General features: G+C 47.6%; 1 protein-coding gene across 8 annotated transcripts in view; it reads right to left on the bottom strand.

Moving 5' to 3' along the window:
* Window positions 1-403: 403 nt before the first annotated feature.
* Window positions 404-23,652, bottom strand: part of ELFN1 (extracellular leucine rich repeat and fibronectin type III domain containing 1) — a 190,827-nt gene continuing 167,578 nt past the window's right edge. For all 8 annotated transcript variants that reach the window (XM_075899588.1, XM_075899584.1, XM_075899589.1 and 5 more), the window contains one exon: window positions 404-3,935. In XM_075899588.1, coding sequence (XP_075755703.1) covers window positions 1,073-3,463 — 2,391 coding nt within the window. In that variant the 5' untranslated portion in view covers window positions 3,464-3,935 and the 3' untranslated portion in view covers window positions 404-1,072. The remainder of the gene's footprint in view (window positions 3,936-23,652) is intronic.

Raw genomic sequence — 23,652 nt, 5'->3', positions numbered from 1 at the left:
TAAATACATCCAGAGAGAGATAGTGATAGAGAGAGAGACTGGTGTGTTTATTTGGCAAATAATTGGCCAACAGTTGCACCAAATGGGCAGCATGAGATTCCTGCACTCTGGTCCCCTTTCCAGCTCCCAAAGGAGGCAGGCTCCCATCTTTCCTTGAGTGGAATAACGAGAGGGACGCTGGTTTTCTATTAGAATGTGCCTTTTTTCGTAGTGCACTTGGAATCACTCAGAACTCGAGACACAGACATTCACTGGAGGATAAAAACAAAACAAACAAACAAAAAACCCAACTCCCACCCCCAAAATCCCCACACCAGTATCAATTCCCCCACCAACAAACAAAAACACCCTCCAAATCAAACCCAATTGCTTTGTCTAAAATCCATGATTAAAACCTGGTACAAACAGGTGAATATATATATATATATATTTAGTAGATGTAATATTATTTTTTCTCTCTCTTTCTTGTTATACAGCAAACATTGCAAATATAGAAATTTTCTCTGTACAGTAGGACAGCTTCGGCTTACAATGCAACATATGGTAAAACCTCCCAGTGAATAAACACATGAACGAGCCTTCGACTGGATGAAAGTCTAAGGTGGAAGACTCCGTTTGCAAAAAGCCCAAAAGAACTTTCTCCTTCTGGTTTCTTTTTGGTTTTTTTGTTGTTGTTTTGCTTTGTTTGGAAGGGAAGGAGAAAGAAGAAGACAAACTGTACACAAAGAATCCACAAAATCACGGAATAGGGAATCATGCGATGTAACACTGGAGTACTCCAGACTTCAGATCTCAGCCCATCTCCCACCCTTTTTTATATTTTTTCTTATAAAAAAACCTTTTTTTTTTCACTCCATAGGGGTTTTTAAGAGTCTTTGTGTTCAAATTTAGTGCGTATCTCACAAATATGAGATCTTTTGTGATCTCTTTCTCTTTCATATATTATATAGACTAATGATAGATTTTTCTCATAATTTATGCTTGGTCTGTTTGAAAGACAGTCTGGATAAAAATAGCTGCTGCAGGGGTTTTTTTGGTCCAGTTAGTGTTCAGTCACCAGCTGTGTGAGGACTCAGGACTTGTGCTGGGCAGACACACCTTTCCAGTAGTCTAGGATGTCGTGAAGATCCTCATCTTTGGCAAACTGGACCTTTTTGCGCAGGGCATGGCCGGCTGCCATGTACTCCTCCTCATCTTTGTGCCGCTTCCGGTTGAGTTTGAAGCGCTCCCAAATGCTGTGCGATGGTTTGCATGTGTATTCTGGGCTGGAGCTGTAGCTCAGGTTGTGATACTGGGGGGAGAGCTGAGAGTAGGCCAAGTCTCTGGGGCGGGGTCTGGTCAAAGGTTCCAGAATGGAGGGCTTACGGCCGCCCATGCTGTCGTGCTGCTCCCCCTGATGCGAGCCCGGGTAAGAGTGCCGATGTTCGCTGTACTGTCGGATCTTCTCTGCCTCTGCTCGTAGAATGGCAGCAGCTGGTGTCACAGTGAGGATGGTGTCTGCGGTTGGAGAGGTCTTCTCGATGTACTTGGCTTCTGATTTGTGGCCAGAGCCCTCAGAGCGAAAGGATCTGGGGCTCCGTATGGAGCCACTGGAGGATGTGCTGGAGCGTTTGGGAGCTGCCTCCATGCTGTGATGTCTCTGCAGCGGGTGGCTGTAACTCTCTTTGTAGACTGGGGACAGGAAGCCATGTTTGCCAGAGATCTGTTCTGATAAGAGTACCAGCTGAGGCTCGGCAGTGGAAATTGCCCCGGATTTTACCCCTTGGAAAGAGGTGGACTCTGATTTCAAGGCATCGATGCAGTTGTTGATGATCTGGTTCACCTTGTCCACTTCCTTAGTGATGGTAGAGATCTCAGCCACGGAGCTCTGGCTGTCAGGTGGCATGGACAGCTCACACTCTCGTCTCTCGGGCTGCTCACCCGTCCGCACTTCCATGTAGTTGCCCTTGGTGGCCTTGGGGGTCTCGCTGCTGTCTATCAACTTGTACTGTTCGACTTCCCCAGCGGAGGGCAGGTAGGGGATGCGGGTCACTGTCTCCCCACCCAGCATCTGCCCCTGAGACAGCTGGGTGATGCTGGTGGTCTCCATCTCTGGCCCGTACTTTAGTTCAATGATGGTCTTCTTCATGCTGCCAGCTGCCTTCTTGTGCTTCTCCTCCTGCTGACGCCTCTTACGGAGGCAATAGTACACCACCCCCAGGACAATCACCATGCCGAACAGGCAGCCCAGGATCGTCATGATGTAGTGGGTGGCAGTGGAGGGGGTGGGCACTGGGTCCTCTCTGTTTGTTTTGTTTGGGGAGATGGTGAGGCAAGTGTGGTTGTACCTTAAGACGTGGTGGAGGGAGACCACGCAGTAGGTGTAGTCTCTTTGTGGGACCAGGTTAGGCAGCTCAACATCCTCCTTCTGTTTCTTCAGCTTGGTGATGACCGTAGAGAAGCCGTTCTCATACTGCGCCAGGATGTACATCTTGCTGAACGGGTATGGGATCTGCACTGTCAGCGTGGCCGAGTTGTGGGTGAGGTGCTTCACCCGGATGTTGGGGCGTATCTCTGGCTCACCCCCGGGCGTGTGGAGGGAGACCTGGGGTGTCGTGCCATCCCCGGAGAAACACTCTTCCTCAGAGCATGGGCTTTCAGATGGAGCTGTGGTCACTTGGTACCGGGGTGGGATATAGCGAGGTATCATGGTGTAGGAGCTGCCAGTGCAGAGGGTAGAAAGCATGCCCAGGGCATTGCGATAACCGGTCCGGCCTTGGCCTAGCAAAAAGTAGCCAGAATAGTCTGGCGGGGAGTCACACTGCATGCGGTCATAAGTGCGTGTCATGTTGGTGAAGCCTTCCAGCCACTGCAGGAAGCCTAGGAGCTCACAGGAGCAATAGAAGGGGTTGCTGTAGAGTTCACAGACTGAGAGTTTGTTCAGGCCCCTAAAGGTGTTGCTGTCCAGTCTCTGGATCCTGTTCATGGACAGGTCAATGTTCACGATGTTGGGGCACTCCCAGAAGGCATTGGGGGTGACTGCCTCAATGAGGTTCGCCTGGAGGTAGAGGTACTCCAGCTTTCCTAGGCCCCGGAGGATTCCCTCGGTCAGGTTCCTCAGGCGGTTGTAGCCAAGCTGCAGCACCTGGAGGTTGAACTGTCCTGAGAAGGCACCATCCTCGATGTAGGCGATTTCGTTCTTTGTCAGGTTGAGGTATGTCAGGTTGCCAAAGCGGCTGAGCGAGGAATACTGCACGCTTTTGATCTTGTTCTCGTTCAGGCGCAAATCCACGATGGTGCTGTTGATTTGCTGAGGGATGGACTCGTAGGGGGGCTGGTTCTGGCTGCAGATAGCCAGCCACACGAAGCCCTTGTCGCCCTCGATCAGCCAGCAGTCTGCCCGCACCCTGCCTGCCTGCAGCAAAGAGATGGCCGCCACACACGCACACAGCGCCGACGTCACTGCCCACCGGCGACCTGCCATCTGGAAGGGCAACACAGAGAAGGAGTTCCCTTGTCTGGTGGAAGCGGGGAGGGTGCTGGGTCAGAGATCAGGGAAGCTTTGGATTAACATTCCTTGGGCAGCTTCACTTTCCGCTCCCTTCTCCTCATGGTTTGGATCCAGTGGGAAGTATCCAAGGGGAATGGAGAACCTTGTTGTCTTACTGCTCAGTGACCAACCGGCGCGACACCCCTACAGGCTGCGTGGGGCTGATCCTATGTCATTGGCCCTTCTGGCATCTTCTCAGGCTTCCGTTGAAGTTACGCAGGGCTGGGTAGGTGCTTGGAAGGGGACTCACTCTGGTTTAGAGACAGGCTTTTCCTTCACTTTCTACGGTGCCGCTCCTTGTTTTCCTTTCGCTGCCCCTCTCCAGGTTGGCACCGGGCTTCCTCTCCATCTGCCTCGCTGCACATCTGGCTGTCCGCCCCTCTCAGTGCCCTGGCCAGTAGCTCACCTGCAAAAAAATCCAAAACACAAAAGCGAGACCAGATAAGATTTAAGGGCATTTGCCTCACTGCAGCAGTTCCTGGGGCAGCAATGGGACTGGCTTTCCATGCCTTGCTTTCCTCCTAGTACTAGAGGCCAGGTTTTTTTACATGGCTTCCATTATTCATTCCTGTGGGGTGGGGGCACACCTAACTGAGCCTGTACAGGTTGAAGCTCTCAAGTCCGGCACCCTCAAAACCTGACCAATGATGAACCAGAGAATTTGCCGGACCATGGTGCAGGGTGTCAGTATTGTCTAGCAGCATTACCAACAGTCCCTTTTCCCACCTCCCACTCAGCACTGAGTGACTGTGCTAGGTGGGGCAGGTAGATGAGTCGTGTGAAATACGTTGACAGTGAGAATTTAGGGCCAGATTTTGCCTTCTCTTGTTGAGCAGGACCTCACTCTGCAAGCAGTCCTGCCGAAACCTGGCCCTTATTTTCTATCTCGGACTCGCAGAACCTGAGACAGACTGTTTTTCAAAGCACAGGACCCTGATAACCTGTCACATTCTACAGCCTGGTAATTAGGCCAGTAATGAGGAACAGTGAAATAGTTGATTTGTCCCTTACTGAGTAGTGAACAATGAATATTCCAAAACAGGGCGGTTTGTTTTATGCTACATTAATGACAAAATCTGTTCTAACTTAAGCTGTTTGTGACACAGGAAAATCCAGACATTTCCTCCACGGGTCCCTACAGCTGGACAGACATTGATAATGTATTTGGAGGAAGCCAAAATGTCCTATACACAGGCCAGGTCTAGCCTAGAAACTTGTCCGTCTAGTAATGCCAGCTAAGGGACATTCATGACGTTTCTGTAGCAGCCAAAACACTAGAGTGGGTGAAGTTAAACTAGCCCCCCCTCAAAAAAAGGGTGCACTTTTTGGGGTAGCTTATTTTGTTTGGGGCATACCACTAAAGGGTGTCCCCGCTATAAGTTGCCCCGGTATACATTCGTTCGGCACTAAAGTCATTGACGCTTGTAGGAATTGTGTTATAAGTCCTGCCATTCCCTGCTCTTAAGTCGTGCAAAAAAACCCAAAACCCCAAATCAAAACAAAAAAACCCGTGCACAAATGGAACTTACCCGTGGTAAAAAAAATTCTCCGCTTTAAGTTGTTTCGCTATAAGTCCAAGTTTTTTGGAATGTATCTTGGACTTATAGCAAAGACGGTCTGTATAAGCTCTCTACTGGGGGAGTTTGTCAGTGTAAGGATAGATCTACACTATGGAAGTTTTAGCAACAAGGGATGTGTCGCTAAACGGCGGCTTGTGTGAATGCCGTCTTTTGGCACTTTTGCTGGAAAAGTACTTCCGCCCTTTAGGAGGGAATTTTGCTTTGTTGGAAGCAGAGTGCTCTTGCCTACAAAGCAGCATTCACTTGCTGCGGCAAACCTTTGCCATGCATGGGAGGGAGGTAAGCATCCATGAACGGCAAAAGGTATGTTGATTAAGTGCAAGTGTCGACATACCCTAACCACGGCACCCTCTAAGCTGTGCGTCAGCACAGCCCCACAGATGCATAATGAGCCTTACTGCCTGGCTGGGGGAGGGGCACTTCTCAGCTACAGCAGCAGCTCCCTGCTGAGAGAGACTGGCTGGGAGAGACTCGCTGCGCTGTCCCCAGCAAGGAACCACTGCGATCGCTGAGGGAGTGTTGCCTAGGCAGCTCCGTGGGCAGTGCCCGAAGCCCTTGCCTGGCTGGGGCTCGTTAAGCAGCGGTGGGGCCATGCTGCTACGACGCGTAGAGGGAACCTTGACCCTAACTACACCAGCAACCTTCTTCCAGGGGACACTAGATATCTGCACTACCAAATCTGGCCCCCCAAACCTGCCTTTTGGGGACCAAGTGAGAGCATTCACACCGCAATGCAACTTGCTGGGAAAAACATCTAGTGTCAGTGATAAAAAACTTCTACCTCTCTGACAGACTTTTTTCTTTCCCCCTCCCTTTATTGTCAACAAAGAGCCAGGTAGGGATGTTAGGGAGTAGTTGAATCAACTACTCACATTCCCTCCCCCCTGCTCCTCTGTATCAGAGTTCCTGCTGCCTTTTAAATTGCAGAGCCATAGCAGGGTTTGGTCCTGCAGCCGGCATGGCTACCTATCAACCAATCGAGTTGTCAATAAAAATTCTTTCGACTACTCAATTAGTTAAATACTCACCTTTTAACATCCCTGAGCCAGTATAGACTCTGCTGTTTGTTTTGTCAACAGAACTAGCTTCCGCCAGTATCCCACACTGCCTGACCTGCTGGGTTTGCTCAGCGTTTTGATCTCTGCCACCCTGCAAGCATGTACCCCTCCCCTTTCATTGCTCCAGGAAGTATCTGACAGCTGAGTGAGTTTCTCCATTTGGGGAACGAACAAAGAAGAAATCATCCTGCCTGAGGAACATCGTGGCAGGCAGACTGGTGCTGCGGGGGAGAGGGAAGAGTTTACAGACTGCTCTGCTGCTTTGACATGCCTCAGCACTGACAGCTCACAGAGCTACGCATGATGATGCTCCTAGCTGCTGAGGAGGCTTTGGGAAAACTCGGAGGGAATCCCAAGATGGGCAGGGATCAACTCTGCCCTCTCACAACCTAGCATTGTAGGACACTTACCCACCATGCATTGCTCACAAGGTCGATGGTGGTGCCCTAAGGTGGACATGATCTGTCCACAGAGGGAACAAGTGTGAACATCCTCCAGTCATTTATTTTTTGTCAACAAAACCTGGTAGTGCAACATACCCTTATAGCAGGGGTGGGCATAAAGGCCTCGGCGGGCCAGATCCGGCCTGCCAAGTGGGTGGATCTGGCCCACAGAGGCCCTGTTGCTCCCCCGCTCCCAGGACTTAATTGGCCTGGGAGTGGGGGAGCACGTGAAGCCTCCTCCCGCCCTGCCAGGAGCATGTGGTGCTTTGAAGTGCCGTGCGCTGCTGGCAGGCCGGGGGAGGGCAGAGGAGGCTTCATGCACCAATCAGGGCCTGGGGGCGGGGGAGCTGCGTCAAGCTTCCTTCGCCCTCCCCTGGCCCTGCAAGAAGCCTGCAGCACTTCAAAGTGTCACATGCTCCCCTGCCCCAGGCCCTGTCATGGTCTGGGGGTGGGTAGCCCCGCCCCTTCCTGTTTAGACCCCACCCCTTCCTGTTTATGCCATGCCCCTTCCGGGGTGGCCCAGGGCTACTTCAAAAAATTTTGAAGTGGCCCCCGGGCAAAAATTATTGCCCACCCCTGCCTTATAGGCTTTGGACGTGGCATGGAACAGAAACGAAATTCTGCCCCCAGTCGTGTCAGAGATTAGCCTCAAACAGCCTTTGTTCTCCCTTCTCTAATGAAAGGAGTGGCAGGCTGTTGATGGCAGCATAGGTCTGAGCATCCTGTAGATGATACTCTCAGATGTTCCACTGTGTCTCTTGTGGCCTTGGGCAAGTCAATTAACCTTGCTGTGCCTCAGTTTCTTCTTCAATAAAAGAAGGACCATGAAATTGCTTCCCTGGTGCCTGGGGTGGTGGGAGGCTGAATTAAAGCACTTGGAACCCTTCTGGCGTATGAGGGGGAGCTCTTCTCTGGAGCTCAGTGTAAGCACATGCTACTGAATGTAATCTTTGTTCAGAAGCCATGTGGGTCCTGGGCTTCCTCTCGGCATCCAGCCCTGCCCTGTAAGCCCTGTTGTGCTCCTTGCAGCCTCTCCTCATACAAAGCAGACTCAGAAGAGATGCTCACAGGTTGTGCTCAGTAGGAGCAGGCCAGTGTCGTTGGGGGTGGACGGTATGACTGCGGCTTTTTCACTTTGGATACGGCACCTTTCGCCCCTACGCTGTCACAAGCGGCTGGCAGATGAGGCTTGGATGTTTTCCTTATGCGTGGCATTAGATTTCTGCTGGCCTGAGAGCCTTTTCCACTCTGTTTGTGGGCAGCTGCCAGCCATAACTGCAGCTCCTTGCTTTCCCCTGGCCAGAGAGTGTTCACTGGTCACAACTCTGGGAGCAAGCCACTCCGAAAACAGTGCACCCCCCCCTTCTTCTCCCAGCCATGGAGGGCTGTGCATGCCACATCCTACTAGAGGGTGGTCCGGTGTGTGCTCTCCCCCTGTGTGCAGGGACCTCCCTGACACCCTGTACCTCCTGTTTTGGTGCAGCACACTACTGCCCCCACATGGGCCTATGCATGAAAGGCACAATCTGACCTACACGTACACACTGTATACAAAGAATTCTTTCACTTCCCACTGTTTGCCCACAGCACAGCAGCACGACACGCTAGATCAGGACAGGAAATGAAGAATTATGGCTAGGTACTCCCTTCTCTTTGGTGGGCAGAATCTCTGCCTCCTTGGGCTCTGAGCTTCCCATGTTAGCCTAAACCAGTGTTTCTGAGCGGAACCCTCAAACTCTGGGGGCCTCAGAGCTTGGATCTATCCCGCAGAATGGCTCATCTGAACCCAGCCCTTGAACCTCTCAGCCCTGCCACGTGGCCTACGGAGCCGTGCTTTTGGCTATCGGAGCAGAAGCTTACAGGGAAGGAGAAAGTGGAGACAAAAACCACAATGAGCGCCCAGCTGATCCCAAGCAGCCTTCTCATTCAGACTGAGTGCAAATGGGATAGAGAATGTAAGTGACTCTAACAAGTTCAGTAATGCCCACGCCATGTGTTTGCTTTTACTGCCTGTACGCTGCATATCAGTTGATTTCTCTCCAACAACAGAAACTAAAAAAGGCCCATTCTATCAGCTGCTGAGTTTAATTCCAGCTCATTAAAGCAAGCAATTTGCTGGTTTATTTGCTTTGCAAAGTGTGAATAAAATGACAGCATTAAGGAGATGTAACAGGAAAGAGGGCTAATCTCCCTCTTTATTAGTTTGCCGGGACATGACTGGGGAGCTGAGATGCAGGCCTGGTTGTTTTGCACCGAGAGGATAATTGCTCATCTTGTTGGCTCTTGGGAGCGTGCTTCCCAGCACTGTCTTTGGGGCAGGGCAACTAGGCATCTTGCAGTGCAGGGGAATCAGTTAAAGGGGGTTACCTGCAGAGGGTTACCGCTTTTGCTTGCTATAATGAGTAAAGGAGACAGAGAAGGGGTCAGTTTCTGCTCTGCTCTAGGCAGTTCTTCCCCCAGAAAGCTTTTCCTTCCGTTGGCTCTTCCTTTAGAAACATTAGGCCAGATTCTCAGCTGGTGTAAAATGGTGTAACTCATTGTCCGTTTCGCCCCATCAATTTCTACCAGCTAGTAATCAAGGCTAGTATATCTCACCTGTCCTGTTCTGCTGGGGGTGTTTGGAGGCCAGGGGAAGAAAGCTTTCCCAGTCTCCTCCACTACAAGGGTTCGGGGTGTTGATGCTTGCTCTCTGTGTGATCTTTGCTCCTCACTCTTTAGTTGGTGTTGAGAGAACAACAACACCGGTTTAATCAGCCTGACTAATAAATCCCTCTCCCCTCCACAACTGCTCTCTCTGTACTTGGGAGGTCATAATTCCACCCATTCTGCAGTCATCCAGAGCATCTGCTAGGAAAAACCCGGAGCTATGTCTACATTACAAGGTTTTTGCACAAAAAGGGCCGTTTTTGTGCAAAAACTGGTAGAGCATCTACACCTCAAGCGCGTTTTTGTGCAAGAAAATTGACAGAACAGATGGCTTTTGCAGGTAGAATTATTCCTCTCCCCGTGAGGAATAACTCCTTTTTGCGTTAAGTTCTTGCACAAAAAGGGAAGTGTGGATGCTCTGGACGGGTTTTTGCTCAAGAAACTCCTATTGGAAAAAGCACAGGTGCTCTGATGGCCATTCACAGAATGGCCATCAGAGCTTTTTTGCACATGAGTATCCACACATTGTGGACGCTCTCTTGCACAAAAGCTCACTGCTTTTGTGATGTGCTTTGAGGTCTGGACTCACTTTTGTGCAAGAAGTTTTTGCACAAGATCTCTTCCACAAAAGGCTTCTTGTGCAAAAAGCTGCAGTGTAGACTAAGCCGAGGAGAAAGAATCTGCATTTCTATTGTAAAAACCAAAAAAAACATTTCAGATCTTTCTTGCCCATTGTAAAGAAACAAAAAGGAACCAAAGATGCTTCCTGTCTAGTGGGGAACAACAATACCCACCGCTCTGACATGATTACCAAACCAGAGATGTCTTGCCCTTTGGTTTAATATGGCTTCATTTTGTCAGATGCATGTGACGACTTTATTGGTCTGCTAATTGGTGGTCAGTCAACGGAGCACACTGAGTACAGTCCCGTAGCTTTCAGATGGACTCTGTGAATGAGTCCTGTATGTGGACCACAGCCAAACGTTCAACCAGGAGTCTTAAACTCCCCAGCTAAACAGTTGAAGCTCCACTAAGCTTATGTCAGGAGGAAGTTGCATGTTGCAGGGTCTCCCAATGTAACAAAGCATGGACTCTGCTGGATTTCCATTTATGCAGGAATATGTTTCATTTTGGTGCTTGAGAGAAGGGGATGCAAGATTGATCACTAGAGCCAGGAGACAAGCTCTGTACCTTAGACCTTTCTGTTGATGCACCTTCCTCCTGGACTTTGACAGCCCTTCGCTGCTCCTCAGTTCTGATCTGCCACACCCAGTTATTTGATTGCTGGGTTCTTACACATCTCTCTCAACTGAACCCCCCCACAAGCAGGGACTGCTGCGGTTTGTGATGTGGACAAGTATCCACTAGGGACTGGACAGAGAGTATCAAACTCATCACTTCTGATCTCCTAGAACTCCAGGACCAGGTTTACTTGAGACCAAATGGGCATCTCCCAAGCTCAAGAAACAACCATCATGGTTGTTGGGTTTTGTTTCCCTCTCTCGACTAATGGCATCGCAGTCAATTGGACAAGTGCAGCAGCTGTAGGGAGAGCCACCATTGAAATAAACAAAGCAGCCGAGTAGGGAGAGGGATCTGGGCAGCAGATCTAATAACGTGCAGTCCCTGGCACTCAATTCTTAATTGTATTATTCTACTGAATGAATTATTTGAAGATGTGGATTAGATTTACTGATGAGGGGCAAAGAGCCAGATTAGCCCCCATCCTCCTCTCTCTTTGGCATATCCTTTCTCCCATACCTCTGTTTGTCTCCCTACTTTCTGACTCCATCTGGCCATATGTCAATTTCTCTTAGATCCTCTTTCACAGTCACCCAGGTCAGGGTATCAATAAATGAAGGAGCCGTACTACAAAGAGAGCAATAGCAAAGCGGCAGTGATACATTACAAATGATAAATGTTTAATCATGCAACGAGGTGGAGAGGGAAAATTTGGCTAACGGGCACCAAATGTTAAAATGAACCCAGGCTATTCATTATGTGTAAAATAATACAAGGAGACAGCTCTAAGATGGCAGAGAAAACATGTATTAATGATGAAGTTTCCCCTAAATGGCTTAATGTCCATTCTGTATATGTCAGGTGCAGAAAGAAGGCTCCCAGGCAAGGTTTCTTCTAATTCATATTCCTGGCATTGGTTTACATGCTTGCCTTGTGATATCGGTTAGCATTGCCATGATGTTGAATAATAAAGGTGCCCAGGTCAATCAAATCCAGGTTCCTGTTCAGTACACAGGTAGCATTTGGATTCCTTGCTAAGAGCTCAGTAGAGCAGAGCTTGGGTTTGCATAATGGTTACCGTCTATACTTGATCCCCAGTATTTAATGTGCACCACGGCTAAGACCGTTCATAGCCATGGCTCCTCTGTGCTTGCCGCAGCAGTTATGAAAATCAAATACTTCCTCGCACTCTAACACCTCTTTCACTCCAAATTAAGTATTCTTGATCTCCAAGTGTTTCACCCAGTCAGATAATAGCGTTCCCCAGTCAATTTCGCTCTCTTGAGTTGCTTTTATTTATTACTGAGAGGGAGAGGCAAGGGAGGAAAGATATGTTTTCAGCTGAGGTTTGAAGGGAGACGAAGAGGCAATGAAGCAGAGAGCAGCAGAGAGGCTGATGCGGAGGACTGGGAATGCATGAAAGAAGGCTTTTAGTGAGACTGTGGGGAGGGGCACAAAAGAGGTTGGGGCTAGAGAGATGGAGGCAGCAGGGAGGTGGAATAGAGGGAGGTCAGTTCAGTTGCCCGTGGTCTGTATGCAGAAGTACCATGGACACAAGAGAGTGCTCTGTATATAGACTGAGGGCAATATATGGCCCAATGGGTTATTCCTGTCAGAGGAACTGGCATCTTGACACATGTGAAATAAGTGGGGAGTGGAGGGCAAATGATTCCAGTCTGACTGAATACATTTCACACTCACTTTGCACTAGGGAGGGCACTTGGGGATCAGGCATAGTGAGGGTCAATTTCTGACTCGTGAAACTTGCCGCTTTCCACAAGGAGATCCAGTTTGCAGAAGTTTCCATGAACTGAAAAAATTTCAGCAGAAAAATTTTGATTTTGCTGACATTTTTCTAAACAAAATACTTCATTTTGGGTCAGTTCAACACGAAACTGCATCTGCTTAAAGCGCTGCAGTGCCCTATGGGAGTTGTAGTTCATGTGCCTCATGACCCCAGTCTCTCCAATGGGACAGACCCATTGGCTAGACTACAATGCCCAGGAGACACAAATCACTGAACAAACTATTTCCATTTGGAAAGGACTAGATATTTCTGTGTGGGCATGTTTTGTAACTTTTCCTTTCATGAAAAAAAAATCAATATTTGAACTTTTCATCCCAAATCTGGACAAAATCACATCCAACTATTGGAATTTCCCAGATGAAGGAAATGCCAATTTTCCCTGAGCTCTACTCTGCAGTCATTGACGCAGCTGCATTCCACCCCACGCTGCTAAGCTTTCCAGGGCTAAGAAGCTTGCAGCCCTAGAGAACACAGCTGCAGATCAATGAATAGAATAATAAGCAGTGTTCAGGTAAAGGCATGGACTATCTTCCTGGGTAACTGACCTTCTGAAACCAGCCAGTTACCTGTGCATTAAACCAACCTCCTGAAATATCACTGTGGGCAGAGTAAATGTCATATCAAGCTTATGGGAGAGCAGCTGGCTCTTAAAGAATCAACAAGCATGACCATGAGAGGAAAAGAATTAGAGGAAAGTGCAAATCTCTCAGGGACGAGGAGAGGCCAAGAACGCTAATCAGGGAGATGCAAGTATAACATTGACAGAAAGGAAAAAAATATCTTTCAATGGGGAAGAATTCCCCTAAAAATGACCAGATGTGTATTTAGAAATAATTGTCCTGGTTTGCCACCTCATTAATGCTATGCTGAGGTTAAACAGGCATAACATTGGAGTAATGGAGTGGTGGTGAAACAGCCCCCAAATTCCCTCCCTCCCCGAATAACACAATAATAAAGTCTCAGAAGAGTAGCTGGGTTAGTCTGTAACTTTGAAAACACTGAGTAGTCCTGTGGCACCTTAGAGATTAACTATATATATATATATATATATATATATAGTTAAACTATACCTATATATATTTATATATATAAAACTATAACTATATATATATATATATATACACACACAAAATAAATATAAGCTTTGGTGGGCAAATCCCATTTCTTCAGCTCTGAAGAAGTGGGTTTTGCCCATGAAAACTCAAGATGCTATATATATATATATATATATATATATATATATATATATATATATACGCGCACACACACACACACACACACAGTTATTCTCTAAGGTGCCACAGGACTACTCATTATTTTATAATAATAAAGATTAAGGCGCTTTTACTTAAGCCTCCTCCAATGCCTTAGTACAATGGTGTGAGCTAAGATGTAAACAAGGGAACAAATGCCCTATTGTTCTTTTGTGGGGAAAGAAGCTAAACTGCTTTTTCTCTGTGCTGTCGTCTTCCCTCCAACCTTTGCTATTACTTGAATAGTGTTTTTACTGCTTGGATTTTTAAATCTATTCTTTTGTAAGAGGCCCATATGAATCATTCACCTTTCTGACAGTAAAGTCTGCTTTTGTTCAGAAGAAGAAGAGTTCTGTGTAAGCTGGAAAGCTTGTCTCTCTCGTCAGCAGAAGTTGGTCCAATAAAAGATATTACCTCACTCACCTTATCTTTTTGGTCAAAAAAAAAAAAAAAAGACGATGGAGCTACAACATTAAAAGAGCTAATCAATTTAAAAAAAAATAATTTAAAGCAGGTTTAAGTCCTATACCTGTCTCTGAGTTGTTCTGCAAATTTGTGTGGTTTTTATAATCATATTTACAAAATGATTTTTAAAAGTAATTCTCCTGCTTCGTTGCAGTCTGAAAGCCATCCTATATGATCTGGGAAACTGGTCAGGTTGTAATCCTGCAGTTGGATTTCTAGAAGTGGATTCTTATGGCTTTACAGGGGAAACAGTGAAATTGATTATACATGAAGTGTTAACAAATGTGCAAAGGAAACAATCTGAAATATATTAAATCCGCTAATCTCTTTCAGTTCTAGTATTATCGAGGATTACCTGTAACAAAACTAGACTCAAAAGACTGACTTCTAATTTGATAGTGTCCTTTTAGTGTTCTACTTTAAAATTAAAATCTAACAAAATAATCTTGCATCACAAACAAATATATACATCTTGGATAGAATTTGATACCAAGATTCAAACTCAGGCACAATTGGGGAAACTAAATTAACTCCTTAAAGGGGTACAGTCATGATAAAAAATCATAGTTAAGAAACTTCTTTCCTGTGTTACTAATACCTGTGGAGCTTATTATAGCAGAAAGAATTTCAGACAGCTAGTTTTTTTGGTCTCACTCATTCTTTGTGCATTTCATTCAGCTAGTCTTGTTCACTTTAGGATAAGCTGCAAAGTGTAACTGTCTGGGTTTAATTTGCTAGCATAATGCTGTTTTGTCACTGTCGGACTGAAGTTGCCGAGGAAGATTTAAAAATTTTTGTCGTCTTTTCAAATTTACGCCTGCTCTGGTTGCTAATCCCACCCACTATGATATTTATCATTTTACAAAACCTGCCTTGGGAGCCGACCTAAATTGAGAGTGTACTATGAGGTAGAGGAAGAGAAGAAAAAGAATTCCCATGTATTATATATTTACTAGCTATGTCCTGAGTCCTTCCGCTCCCTTCCTGGCAAAAGACATGATTGTGTATGTTAAGACAGGGCTGTAAATGATTGGGTCAGTCATGATCTCCCTTTATGTCCCCATATGGGGGAATAACAGTGTAAGGTGCTCCTTTACTCCTCTACAAAAGTTGCTTGCATCATAGGTCACAGCATGGGTCTGGCCCACCAAAGCTCATCATCTAATAAACCATCTTGTTAGTCTTTAAAGTGCTACATTGTCCTGCATTTAGCATGGAGAAGAGCAGCCAACTGGCGGTGAGGACTGGAGAGGCAGGGGCAAGGAGTGGGTGGCACCTTGACACCCACCCCCCGCTGCACATGCCCAGATTGGGAAGTGAGTGGTACTCGGTAGAGGGCTAGCTCACCTTACTTCTCCTGCTGGAGCAAGTGTGAGCAGACACCTATCTGTGACTTTCTGCTGCTGGCGTGTGACTCTGTCCTAGTCGAAAGGCTGTACCGTTCTGCTCTGCCCCTTCCTCGGGGTTTGGGATGGCCCTGTGCTCTTGCCCTACGTTGAGCTGCTGTGCAATCTCCTGTCTAGCTTGTAAGAAGGCTGTTTAGTTGCACTGTATTATTCCAGCCCCATCCTGTTCCACATGCACACAGGGGCTCGGAAGGCTGCAAGCAGTGAGGTGTTTCCAGTCTGCTGACAACACCCATCTATGCATCTCTATCTAGGATGTTGCTGTCCAGCACATCTGCCCATGTCCAGTTTAGGGCCTGGAGAAGAGCGAGGTGGCTGCAGTTCACCACGTTTCATTGTGTGTGGAGGAGGAGCCCACAGATTAATTAGCTGTGAAGGCAAGTGGTGAATCATAGAATCATAGAATACTAGGACTGGAAGGGACCTCAAGAGGTCATCAACCCTCATGGCAGAACCAAATACTGTCTAGACTATCCCTGATAGACATTTGTCTAACCTACTCTTAAATATCTCCAGAGATGGGGATTCCACAACCTCCCTGGGCAATTTATTCCAGTGTTTGACCACCCTGACAGTTAGGAACTTTTTCCTAATGTCCAACCTAAACCTCCCTTGCTGCAGGTTAAGCCCATTGCTTCTTGTTCTATCCCCAGAGGCCAAGATGAACAAGTTTTCTCCCTCCTCCTTATGACACCCTTTTAGATACCTGAAAACTGCTATCATGTCCCCCCTCAATCTTCTCTTTTCTAAAGTAAACAAACCCAATTCCTTCAGCCTTCCCTCATAGGTCATGTTCTCTAGATCTTTAATCATTCTCGTTGCTCTTCTCTGGACCTTCTCCAATTTCTCCACATCTTTCTTGAAATGTGGTGCCCAGAACTGGACACAATACTCTAATTGAGGCCTAACCAGCACAGAGTAGAGTGGAAGAATGACTTCTCGTGTCTTGCTTACAACACACCTGTTAATGCATCCCAGAATCATGTTTGCTTTCTTTGTGACAGCATCACACAGCTGACTCATATTCAACTTGTGGTCCACTATAACCCCTAGATCCCTTTCTGCCGTACTCCTTCCTAGACAGTCGCTTCCCATTCTGTTTGTATGAAACTGATTGTTCCTTCCTAAGTGGAGCATTTTGCATTTGTCTTTATTAAACTTCATCCTATTTATCTCAGACCATTTCTCCAATTTGTCCAGGTCATTTTGAATGATGACTCTATTCTCCAGATTAGTCGCAACCCCTCCCAGCTTGGTATCATCTGCAAACTTAATAAGCGTACTTTCTATACCAATATCTAAATAGTTGATGAAGATATCGAATAGAGCCGGTCCCAAAACAGACCCCTGAGGAAACCCACTTGTTATGCCTTTCCAGCAGGATTGTGAACCATTAATAACTACTCTCTGAGTACAGTTATCCAGCTGGTTATGCACCCACCTTATAGTAGCCCAATCTAAGTTGTATTTACCTACTTTATTGATAAGAATATCATGCGAGACCGTATCAAACGCCTTACTAAAGGTATACCACATCCACCGCTTCTCCCTTATCCACAAGACTCGTTATCCTATCAAAGAACGCTATCGGATTGGTTTGACATGATTTGTTCTTTACAAATCCATGTTGGCTGTTCCCTATCACCTTGCCACTTTCCAAGTGTTTACAGACGATTTCCTTAATTACTTGCTCCATTATCTTCCCTGGCACAGAAGTTAAACTAACTGGTCTGTAGTTTCCTGGGTTGGTCTTATTTCCCTTTTTATAGATGGGCACTATATTTGCCCTTTTCCTGTCCTCTGGAATCTCTCCTGTCTCCCATGATTTTCCAAAGATGATAGCTATAGGCTCAGATACCTCCTCTATCAGGAATCATACCCACAGCTTGACAGCCACATGCACAGCTCCCCATCTTGAGGGTGCAAAACCAAGATACCTGCAAAGGAGTCAGGTCAGAAGCAGCAGTGACCACACACTGGTCTGCTGTAGAGTCAAGCTCTGAAAAATGAGGTTGTGGAAGAATGCTCATGCTCCCTCTGCCAGAAGTGGGCACAGGACTACAGGGAATCAGGGTGAGCCAAGGGGCTGGGGATTCAGGTGACGTGAGCTCTATTCCTGCCGCCGCCATATGGTCTTACACAAGTCACTTCACCTCACTGTACTGTGTTTCCCCTCCCACACGCTATCAGCCCTATTTAGTCCGTAACCTACTGAGGGGGCTGCACAAGTGGCCCTCCTTCATCTCAACGGAACACAAGATTGTCGTAACCAAATGGTCTCCTGAGATAGGGCAGTTTTGCTCACTGCTCTTGAGTACCTAGAAATCTCAGGGTGAGCTGACTGAATTGAAGCAGCACTTTGACTGGATGCAGAGGGAGCGCACGGCTCTCACCCTCAATGTTGTGCACAATCAGCATGTACCTCACTTCACGTGCACTTCCTTTACATGCGTGTCACTTAAGTGATAGCGGTAGACAAGAACTACTCAGACAGAAACCAACAGAATCTGGCAACCTGGCGCGTAGACTACGGTAAACAAAATGTCTCATGAGCCACACATAAAACCCCAATGAGCCGCATGTTGCCTCAGGTTACCCACCACTGTTGTAATGTCTTGGGCAGCACAGGCTCTTTCTGGCTGTGTGTATGTACTGTGCCTAGCACACCAGAACCTTGGTCTTGATTGGGCCGTTATGGTACTACAAAAAAAGCACAATAGATCATGAGAATCCCATTTCAGGCATCTTTGTATCCTTGCTGGGTAACTTAAGTCACTCCCAACGAAACCTAAAGGACAAGGTGCAGGGATATGCCAGTATGTTTATCATTTTCATATGGAGGTTACCCAAGATGAAAAAAACCAAGCCAACGCAGAACACCCAGCCTCTCTGGGGGAATGGAGTTTATCGTTAATAATCTACTGCTAAAAGGGTAACATCTGTTTTGGACAAACTGTAATGAGATTTCAACCCCAGGTGGAGGGAGGACTCCACAGTAATAAATGACTTGCTGTATGTCTAAATAGTTTTAATTTTTTTTCTGGCAGAAAGAGCTGCTTTTCACCTCGGGCTTCCGTTCACCAGCTCTTTTTGTTTAATGATTGCTATTAATTTCCAAGGTGGCAGATGGATTCTAGTCTAGTGGTGTTTGAAATGAGAACAGCCGTCTGTGAAGGTGTGTGCTTGCTGTGCATATGTGCATGCATGCTGGGTGCGTGCCATGCGTGTCTAGATGGGCACGCCATGTGCGCATGTGCTCTGGGGGAAGTGACCACTGCCTGGCTAAGGCTCACACTTGAGTCTTGAATTGAACTGAATTCAGTGACCCCCATTACCGCGTCTGCTTGGTTAGGCCCTGATTCAGCAAAGCACATTGAGGTCATTGGCACTTCAGGGTGTGCTTTCAATTAAGCATGTACTGAAGTGTTTTGCTGAATGGCTGCTTTAGTGACCTGAGAATTGTCTCACTAGAATGCAATTAAAGCTCACTTCCAATCAAAGGTGAAAGTAAGCAGGTGCGCCCCGGTGCACGGCTCCGGCACGAGGTGGCTGAGCTGCGGTAAAAGGCAGCAGGGAGCTATTTAAAGAGGTAGCAGGGGCCTGGTTTGCAATAAGACAGGACCTGTAAGAAATTTTAAGTTACGTTCACCGCTGCCACCAATACACGGAACCAGTCGTTCTGCTCGCTGCGGTTTGATGTTGTCAGGTAGGATTTTTCCTGCTGAGCAGAGAATGTGGTTTTATCCCATTTGAAATCCATTTCAGTAGCTCCATGTTGTAAGTGCGAGAGAGTCAGTAAAAGTTTAAAACAAAACACACTCAAAAGAAACAGGGTCTTGCTGTAATCATCATGAGAAGGCAGGAGACGGGCCTGATCCCCTCTACCCACCACAGTGCCTCCACCCCAGTCTGGAGCGAGAGGGAATTCGCCGGTCACGGCCCTCTGTCTTCTTACCGTGGCTGTGTAGATTTGTGCAAGAACTGGACTGAGTCCAATACCTGCCTGTCTGCTTTTCATGTGCCCATCACTATCTCAGCACAGAATACGGCCAGTACAAGCCAATCAATAGCCATCAGGCACAGCTTTCAACCACAATCAACTTGAGCTGGATTTGTACTGGTAACCAAGAGACAAATGGCTCTGTGGGTTGGCCTCATTCCCTGAGCTGCCAAAGCCAGGCCCGGCAGTGGTCTTCTGGGGCATGAGGCTACATCAGACTGGCTCTAGCCATGCCTGGAAAACTCTGTATGGTGAATCACATTGGCTGGGTGGGAGATTCCCACTGACCAAAAGGGGGAAGACCATAACTCCCTGCAATATCCTAAAAATTGAGATCTCTGCTCCCGTTCCTCTGCTGCTACTGGCTCTTTCCTCAGAGTTGCTGGAGAGAGATAATCCTGATTAATGCCAAGATGTGACAGCTCACTCCTTTCCCATCCTCCCCCCCCCCCCCCAACACTATTGCACAAACACAGCTTCATGTCAGCCCGGCATAAAGTGCCGGGTAGTGGAAAGATGCCAGGAGCCATGTTATAGATTGGAGGTGGTCTGACCAGGAGCCAGGCCTGGTTGTTTAGGTCTTATCTCTGGCTGCCTGGTGCTAGAGTCAGACAGTCAGGCACACGCCTATACTACGATAACAGCTAGCCTAACGGGGTGGCAGAGACAGGTGGCCAGGAGGTTTCTATGCACTGGCGAACCAGGCCCTCGGGAACTGATGACAGGGGGCCAAGATAGAAAGTACAGCATCTCAGGTGATGCAGATAATCTCCTTTAATCTCCTGCTCAAAATAACCCAAAGTCAAGTAAAGGAGGGATTATGCGGCCTAACACTGTTATCGCTTGTGTGTAACAGACTTAGCTGCCTCTGAAGGCTTGCGGAGGGGGAAGAAGAGGAGCAGCATTACCAACCTTTTGGAACTACTACGTCTACGAATAGCCTGTGTTGTCAGCCGCTCCCTCAGCGGGCGTGACTCTGTCTGGTGCAAGCCATGGGGTTCTAGAACTCACCGGACTCATCTTCCACAGGGAGCCGCAGGGGACACATAGGCAGCAGTCGGGTGGCAGAATCACTGGTCTGCCATATGCCAGAAGAACCTGCATCTCTCACCCCGGCTCTGCCTGAGAGAGCCATGGAGCTAAGGTGCTCAACCCAATCCCAGGAGAGACTGCCCGGGGTGGGTGAACATTATGAGGTTAATGCGTTTGCCTGAGTATTGGGAGAGAGGAACCTCTGGGCATGCACTCCAGTAAGGGGAGAGGGAGGAGAGAGGTTCTAGGTGAGGACAGGGATTTCAGACCAACACCAACATCTGATGCTGGGGCCTGCCTACCAGCTCGGTGCTACTGACATTATTTTATTCATTGTTCCTTAGGACGCAGCAATATAGCCCAAAGCTGTGCAGGAATTGCCTGACGAAATGTCCTTTCATTAGAAAAGGCGGATCTATCAACCGTGACGCCTTTCCTGGGAATGGGCCCGTTTTGTGAGACTGTCACTGGAGAAGGTGTCGCAGGCCCAGGCTGGAACTGCTGAGTGAGAGAGAGAGACACACCCCTGCCCCAGAATAGCCATTAGCATGGGATGTGGAAGGCAGATGATGCTGTGCTGTTCCGGATTCAGAGCAAGACCCTGAACCTGCGTCTGTCACAACCAAGGTGAGACCCTAGCCACCGAAAATTTTAGAAGGCCCAGGGTTTGTCCCAGTGGGGAATGGGGATTTTTCTGAAATCTCAATAAGTCTTATAGGATAAGGAAGCCATTCCCCACCCAGCTGTACTCAACACACACAAATCAACCCCCTCGAGGAGAGAGGGCTGCGAGCACCTCCATTTTACAGATTGGACAATTGAGGCACAAAGGGATTTAATGACAAGTGAGTGATGGACAGAGGCAGGATCACAGCCCTGGCTAGTGACTGTCCCCTACTCCAAGCACTGGCCCATGCCCCTTCCCTACTCTCTGCCTCCTCTCATCTATCACGAGCCCCTCTCCTGGTGCGGTCTCAGTTATTCTCTTTGCAGCCTAATCAGGTGCTGGCCAGTGAATTCCTGACCCTCCCAGGCTCTTGTGAGCATGCCAGCAACGTGCACCCTGGTGTCAATCACCTCTGTATGCCGGGAAAAACACAACCACCCAGGCTCCTTCTCTATAAGCTCTGAGTGCCTCTCAATAATCGCTGCAAAGCGGCAGCAGTCTGGCGCTGGCCCTAAAGCAGGTACTGGAAGAGGAGGGGGGCCGAGTGTGTTCATTTTAATGATACTGTCCCTGCCGAAAAGAGAGAGCAGGAGCGAGGCCACGGCCATTTAATAAACTCCAGCAACCAGATTTAATCAGATGGCTTGTCGTTCCTCCGGACTGGGATGAATATATTAAAAACAATTCAAACTTTCCCCTTTTGTTTTTCATTTGTATTATGCGCATCAGTGCGATAAAACATCCCGGGGCTGGCGCACGAGACAATAAAGGAGGGATATTAAAGGGCAGGATAACATTCATCTAGTGCCATGCAGCCTGATCCTCCTCGGGAAGGAGGAGTGCAGGCAGGGTCCAGGCGCAGAGGGCATGGTGCTAGGAATGCTCACTTTAGAACCACACACCCAGGGAGGCTGGTGGACAGCTCCAGCCTGTTTGATTTCTGAGGAGCCAAGGGGGCCCCTTTGGGTCGCCGTGTAGGGGAGGGGCCACAAAGCTCCTTAGGACAACTGCAAGTGACAGTGTGGGGCTGTTGTAGGTGTCCCCTGGACAGTCCTGGAGAGGGAAAGCTTCTGTCTAGCTGCAGGCAGGCTAATGGGAGTACAGGGCGCCTCCCACTGCCCTATACTACAGCTAGGAGAAATTTTTTGTCCAAACTTTTTTTTGGAGAGGGGGGGTGCAAAGAATGTAGGTTCTGCACTACCAGACCAATTTGTGAATGGATTTCAGTTTCACCTTTGCAGACAGAGTCCCACAGGTAGGTCGGAAGACTCCCATGCACTGCTGCAGGCTGGGGACTGACTGGCTAAGCAGCAGTTCTACAGAAAAAAACCTGGGGGTTACAGTGGAGGAGAAGCTAGATATGAGTCAACAGTGAGCGTGCCTTTGTTTTCAAGCAGGCTAATGGTATATTGGTCTGCATTAGCAGGAGCATTGCCAACAGATTGAGGGAAGTGATTATTCCCCTCTATTCGTCATTGGTGAAGCCACATCTGGAATATTGTGTCCACTTTTGAGGCCCCCACTACAGAAAGAATGTGGACAAATTGGAGAGAGTCCAGTGGAGGGCAACTAAAATGATTAGGGGGCTGGGCACATGTCTTGTGAGGAGAAGCTGAGGGACCTTATTTAGTCTGCAGAAGAGAAGAATGAGCAGGGATTTTATAGCAGCCCTCAACTACCTAAGGGGGAATGGTTCGAAAGAGCATGGAGAGAGGCTGTTCTCAGTGGTGGCAGATGACAGAACAAGGAGCAATGGCCTCAAGTTGCAGTGGGGGAGGTCTAGGTTGGATAGTAGGAAAAACTAGGGTATATCTAGACTGCAGGGTTTTTATCCCAGAAAAGCTCTGCCGTGTCCAAGGAATGCATCTGCTTTTCCAAAATTATTTTTTGGAAAGCAGATGTGTTTTTTTGGCATCTCTGTAAACCTCGTTCTACAAGGAAGAAGGGATGTTCTGAAAGAGGCTTTCCCCCCAACATTTGGCCCAGTGTAGACGGGCAAATTGTCAGAAAAGCTTCTTTCGGAAGAAAAGTGCAAAAAGATACTCAAATTGCGATTAGACTACAAATTTCTGGCACAGCCGTGGTGGTGTTGAGACACCTGAATGGGTTACCAAGGGAGATTAAGGATCTCCATCCCTAGAGGTTTTTATGTCCCAGCTTGGCAAAGCCCTGCCTGGGATGGTTTAATTGGGGTTGGTCCTGCTTTGGGCAGGGGGTTGGACTCGATGACCTTCTAAGGACTTTTCCAACCCCAAGCCTTTACGATTGTTTTAAAAATAAAAAAAATCCAAATGTTTCCTTATGGCCCTTTCAAAATGAAACTTTCTGATTTTGGGGTTGGAAACGACTTATGGTGTCAAGCTTTTCTTTTGTTTTATTTTTAAACCTAGAAAACCATTTTAAAGCGGTCAAAAGTGAAATGAAATGCTTTGATCTGAGTCAAAACAAAATGTTTTCTTTGACCCAAAACAGTATGAACTTTTTGATTCACTGAAAATTACAAACATTCTCATTTTGAGGCTGG

Source organism: Pelodiscus sinensis, chromosome 16, assembly GCF_049634645.1.
Source record: "Pelodiscus sinensis isolate JC-2024 chromosome 16, ASM4963464v1, whole genome shotgun sequence".
In the NCBI taxonomy this organism is placed as follows: Eukaryota; Metazoa; Chordata; order Testudines; family Trionychidae; genus Pelodiscus; species Pelodiscus sinensis.
Note: the sequence above shows the minus strand (reverse complement) of the source record. Positions and strands in the feature narration are given on the sequence as shown.